A 5,892-nucleotide genomic window follows, 5' to 3' on the forward strand; every position below is an offset into this window, starting at 1 on the left:
ACCCCGTTTTAAGGTAACTATCCTGAGCCTTGAGCCAACCTTGATTTCCTTTCATGTTTCTGTCTCACTACCTGCATGGATTCAATAGGACATCCCCACAGATTTGTAGATTTGAAAGCTTGGTCATTGGGGTGATGCTACTTGACAGCCGTGAGAAGGTTTGACATTGTTGGAGGCAGTCTGTCACTGGAGGTGGTCCTTGGGGCTTCAAATGCTCAACTGGTATGGTTTCTCTCTCTCTCTCTCTCTCTCTCTCTCTCTCTCTCTCTCTCTCTCTTTCATTCTAGTTTAGGTCTCTTGTAAATTCACCAGTCCCAAATCATGGTCTTATTTAATAATCATTATTCCTTAAATGTTTGACTTACTCAAAACCAAAGTGAGATGACATATAAACCCTTTTAAGTAGCTAAGAATGGGAATTTATTTCAAAATGAGTTTTGTGGGAACACCTTCATCTCACCCCATCTTTAAACACATTTAGGAAGCACACAGAGTATATCTAGCCACACAAAGGGCACCAGATGGATGTCTTTGCTTAGTTTGGCACATGCTGTGACAAGTAGAGTGGCAGAAGGCAGACATTGCCTCCGGGAATTCTAGATTCAGATGATGAACACTACCTAGATGAGAGCTTGCTTGCTGGGAGCCGATAGTTCAGATGTTACAGCTCCTATGTGTTTCTATAGAAACAAATGCAGGAAACGGTGAGTGTGTATGTGTGTATGTGTGTGCCTCTGTGTGTGTTTATGTGTCTATGTGAGTGTGTGACATGTGACAGAGGACCTGGTGCAGATCTATGCTGGTTCCTTGTTTGCTTCTTCAGTCTCTGTGAATCCCTGTGAACCCTGCTTAGTTGACTTGGTGAACTATGTTCTATTGTTGTCCTCCATCCCCTCTGTCTTCTAGTCTTTCCTCCCTGTCTTCTGTGGGGTTTCCTGATCAGTGAATGGAGGGACCTGATAGAGACCTCTAGTTTAGACTCATCCCTCCAATACTGTCTTGTTGTGGGTCTCTCCATCCACTGCCATCTTCTGCAGGAGGAATTCCCTTTGATAACAATTGGACAAGACACTGATCTATGAGTAGAGCACAATATTAGGAATTAAGAATAAAACCTTAAGTTTTTTCTATTTTGCCTGGTGTGTTTTGTCATACACTAGGTCTCTGGGCTGTCCAGTCTCTGGCTTCTGGCCATCCAGGCAGTGTCCCTACATGGGCTCCCTCTTGTGGTGTGGACCTCAAGATAGACCAGTCATTGGTTGGCCACTGCTACAAGCTCTTTGCCACCATTGCTGGCAGGACAGGTTACAGACTGAGGGTTTTATGACTGGGTTGTTGTGCATATTTCTCTTTTCATAGCTTGAGGGTACCATTTGCTCCAAAGATACTGGAATATAGGGGTGATATCTCCTCCAAATCTTCCCCATCTCAACATGTCTATATCCAGTGAGCTGTATGGAAGTCACCCTTGGCAATAGGGCACCACAGTCAGTTTTCAGAGGATGACCTGGGTCCTAGCATCATCCTGGTTCATTTAGGGATACCCATGGACAACAACTCAATCACATGTAACTCAGTCCCACCACTGGAATCATTGCTTGACTAAACAGATGGCCAGTTCAGACTCTGTATCCTCCATTACTGGTGTTCTCCCTAGGGTCATCCTCCTAGATTCCTGGGAGCTTCCAATGCACTAGGATTCCACACCAACTCCAGATGTCTACCAATCCCAGGTATCTCTTTCAAAACTCTCCCTTTATTCCCAACATCCTGACCCTTTCCCACCCAACTCTATTCAACCCACAGCATTTATTCTATTTTCTCTTTTCAGGGAGATCCATGCTTCCCCCTGTTGATCTCCTCTTTCCCTAACCTTTATGAGTCTCTGAGTTGTAAATTGATTATCATTAATGTAACAATTATTATCCATATCTATTCAATATTACCACATTTGATTTTCTAGGTCTGGATTACTCCTCCTGGGATAACGTTTTTTATTAGTTCTATCCATTTGCCTGAAAATATGGGGAGATTTCTCTCTCTCTCTCTCTCTCTCTCTCTCTCTCTCTCTCTCTCTCTTTCTCTCTTTCTCTCTCTCTCTTTCTCAATTCTTTCTTCCTTTTTCTCCTTTTTTCTTCTTCTTCTCTCTCTCTCTCTTACTTTCTTTCTTTCTTATCCTCTGTGTAGTACTCCATTTCTGAAGTTTACCCCATGTTCTTTATTCTGTCTTTAGTTGAGTAACGTCTAGGTTGTTTCCATTTTCTTGCTATCATGAATAAAGCTGCAGTGAACATAGGTGAGTAAGTGTCCTTGTGGTTCGTTCAAGTGTCCTCCATGTATATGACCAAGAGCAGCATAACGTGGTTTTGAATTGATCAGTTGCCAGTTCATGTGGAACTACCATCTTGGTTTCTATCTTGCTGCACAGGTTTGCATTTCCACCAGCAATGAAGGAGAGTTTCACTTGCTCTACATGTTTGCCAACTTTAGCTGTCACTTGATTTATTGATGTTAGCCATCCTGATAATTACAAGTTGCAATCTCGAACTTTTTATAATGGCATTTTTCTGATTGGTCAGAATAATGAGCATTTCTTGATGTGTTTTTCTGCCCTTTGAGATTTCTCTGTTGAGAATTCCCTGTTTAGACCCAGATCCTACCTTTAAATTGGAATGTTTGGTTTGTTGGATACCTAATTTCTTAAGTGCTTTATATATTTTATGTATTAGCCTTCTGTCAGATGTGAAGTTGGTGAAAAATTTTCCACCAACTCTCTAGGCTCCTGTTTTGTCCTATTGACACTCTTCTTTGCCTTATAGACACTTCTCAGTTTCATGAGGTCTCATTCATGAATCATTGATCTTAGTGCCTGTGCTATCAGTGTTCTGTTCAGGACATTGTCTGCTTTGACTATGTGTTCAAGGTCATTCCCACTTTCTCTTCTGTTAGGTTCACTGTGTCTGGTTTAATGGTGAGATCTTTTGACTGACTTGGACTTGTATTTTGTTCATTGTGGTTAATCTGGATCTCTTTGCATTTGCCTAAATGTCTCATCAATTTTGAACAACACCATTTGCTGAATGTGCTTTCTTTTTTCGATCATGTGTTTCTGTATTCTTTATTAAAAAGCAGGTGTCTATAGGAGTGCAGATTTGTGTCTGTGTCTTCAATCACATTAAATGATTCAACCTGCCTGCTTTTAATGCCATCACCTGATTTTTCTTGCTGCTACTTCTCTATAATAGATCTTGTAATCTGGAATGTGATACCTCGGGCTTTCTTTTCTTGCACTAGATTGTTTTATCTATACTGGGTTTTTGTTTCTCATATGAAGTTGAGTGTTGTTCTTATGAGTTTTGTGAAGAATTTTGTTGGAATTTTGATGGGGATTTTGTTGGATCTGCAGATTGCTTTTGGTCAAAAGACTATTTTGTTTTCTTACCAGGTTAATACTTTTCTTTCATGAACATGAGAGAGCTTTCAATCTTTTGATACTTACTTTAATTTTTTCTCAAAGACTTGAAATGTTTATCATACAAGGCATTCTCTTTCTTGGTTAGAGTTACCCAAATTTATATAATATCATTTGAGTCCTTGTGAAGGATGATGTGTCTCCAATTCCTTCCTCAGTTCTTCTGTCATTTCTGTATAGGAAGGATACTGAGGTTTTTGAGTTAATCCTGTATCCAGCCAATTTACTGAAAGTGCTTATCAGCCTTAGGTGTTCCCTAGTAGAATATTTGGAATCACTTATATATGATGTCATTTCACCTGCATGTAAAGATATTTCTTACTCTTTTCCATTTTATATCTCCTTCAGCTGTCTTCCTGTATTAGGTAAAAGTTCAAATCCTGTATTGAACAGAGAGAGAGAGAGAAAAAGAGAGAGAGAGAGAGAGAGAGAGAGAGAGAGAGAGAGAGAGGACAACCTTGTCTTGTTCCCCACTTTAGTGGAATTGCTTTAATTTTCTCACCATTTAATTTGATGTTGGCTTTGGGTTTCTGTAAGTTGCCTTTGTTATGATTAGGTATGTCCATGGTTTCCCTAATCTCTCCAGGACTTTATGAAGAAGGATTGTTGGATTTTTGTCAAAAGATTTTTCAGCATCTAATGAGATGATCATGTAGGTTTCTTTCTTCCAGTGTGTTTGTATGGAGGATTACATTTACTGATTTTTGTATGTTGAACCATCCCTCGATTTGTGGATGAAACTTGGTTGATTGTGGTGGACGATCTTTTTATATGTTCTTGGTTTCAGCCTGCAAGTATTTTATTGAGTAATTTTACATCTATTTTCATGAGTCGTTATATAACTTGAGCACCAGCGTATGTAGCATGATAACTGGGCATTATTCCTTACCTTTTTGTTTGTTAACAATTTGAGGATTAATGTCTTAATTCTTCTTTGAGCATCAAGTAGAATTCTTTGCTAAATCCATCTGTCTTGGGCCTTTTTGCAGCATGATGTAGATGGGTCTTCTGTCTATGTGTTACTTTCATGGGTTAATATAGAAACTGTCTTGGCTTTTTTTTTGACAGCCTGTAGAAACTTTATTTTCCTTCCACCTTTTTTTCCTTTGCTTAGGACCACTCAGTGGTGGCTCCAACCCACTCGGTGTCCTGCGCTGTGGGAGCTGCTGACCAATCCTCAGTGGCTGGCTGGGCACTCCAGTCTTCAGTAGGGAACTGCTGTATGGGCACCGAGGGCACCTGCACACCCTCAGACCAGTCAGCCACCTCTGGCTGAGCAGCAGTTAACTCAGGAGCTGGTGCAGTCCATTCGCCCTGAAATTCCTCCTTGGTCACGGCCTTCTCAGCAGCAGCCTGTTCTTCCTTCTCAATCTCCTCTGGGTCTCTGTAGAAGTAAAGATCAGGCATAACCTCCCATGGGTGCTCCTGGGAGATAGTGCCACGCATGCGGAGTACTTCCTGGGCCAGCATCCACCACATCAGGCCCACTGAGTGAGCTCCCTTGTTGTTGCAGTGGATGGCAATGTCCAAGTAGCGCAGAGGTGAGTCTGTGTTACATAGGGCAATGGTGGGCAGGTTCACGTAAGACGCCTCTGTGAGGGACTGGTGGTCAGCCCTGGGATCGGTCACCACCAGAAGCCGTGGCTCCCTGAAGGCTGCCTGGATCTGGTTAGTGAAGGTCCCTGGGGTGAAGCGGCCAACGATCAGAGTGGCTCCAGTGGCAGCAGCGAACTTCAGCACAGCTCGCTGCCCAGTGTTCCCGGAGGAGATGACGCTGACATCAGCAGGATTCTCAATGGCAACAATAGCCCGGGCTGCAAGCCACAGCTTCTCCCAGGTCCTCTTCAGATTGATGATATAGATGCCATCGCTTTTCCTTTTGTAGATGTACTGCTCCATCTGAGAGTCGAGGTTGGTTCCACCTAAGTGGGTTCCCGCAGCGAGGAATTTGAGGACATCCTCCTCCTTCATCTGCAGGACATCAAGGGCTCCGGACATTGTGTAAGTTTCCCTTTTAAGTTACGTCGGGAACCAAGAACAACGCCGTATGGACCCATCCCGGGGCAGCGCGGAAAGGCTGCCTTGGCTTTTTGATAGGGCAGAATTTAGATAGGTGGAGTAGACCTAACAGAATGCTGGGAGAAAGAAAGTAGAGTCACACAGATTCTGTGATTTCCCTTCCAGAAACAGACACTGGCTAGACTCATGCTGGTAAGCCATGACCTCGTTGTGGCTTACAGATTATTAGAAATGGGTTAGTCAAGATGTGAGAGTTAGCCAATAAGAGGCTAAAACTAATGGATCAGGCAGAGTTTAAATGAATACAGTTTCCGTGTTATTATTTCGGGGGTAAGTTAGCTGGGGTCCTGGCGGGAATTCAGCCTGGGGTCCCTATTTACAACAGCAGTACAGTCTTTTAT

The 5,892-nt window shown here is 42.5% G+C and overlaps 1 protein-coding gene across 1 annotated transcript; it reads right to left on the reverse strand.

Annotated features, from left to right (window-relative positions):
* Positions 1-4,526: 4,526 nt before the first annotated feature.
* LOC125412289 (small ribosomal subunit protein uS2) lies at positions 4,527-5,533 on the reverse strand. The gene has a single exon (XM_048452967.3). It carries the CDS (start codon positions 5,468-5,470, stop codon positions 4,583-4,585), a length of 888 nt encoding a protein of 295 aa, XP_048308924.2. The 5' UTR covers positions 5,471-5,533; the 3' UTR covers positions 4,527-4,582.
* Positions 5,534-5,892: the final 359 nt, after the last annotated feature.

Source organism: Myodes glareolus, chromosome 18 (assembly GCF_982192425.1).
Source record: "Myodes glareolus chromosome 18, mMyoGla1.1, whole genome shotgun sequence".
Classification (NCBI taxonomy): domain Eukaryota; kingdom Metazoa; phylum Chordata; class Mammalia; order Rodentia; family Cricetidae; genus Myodes; species Myodes glareolus.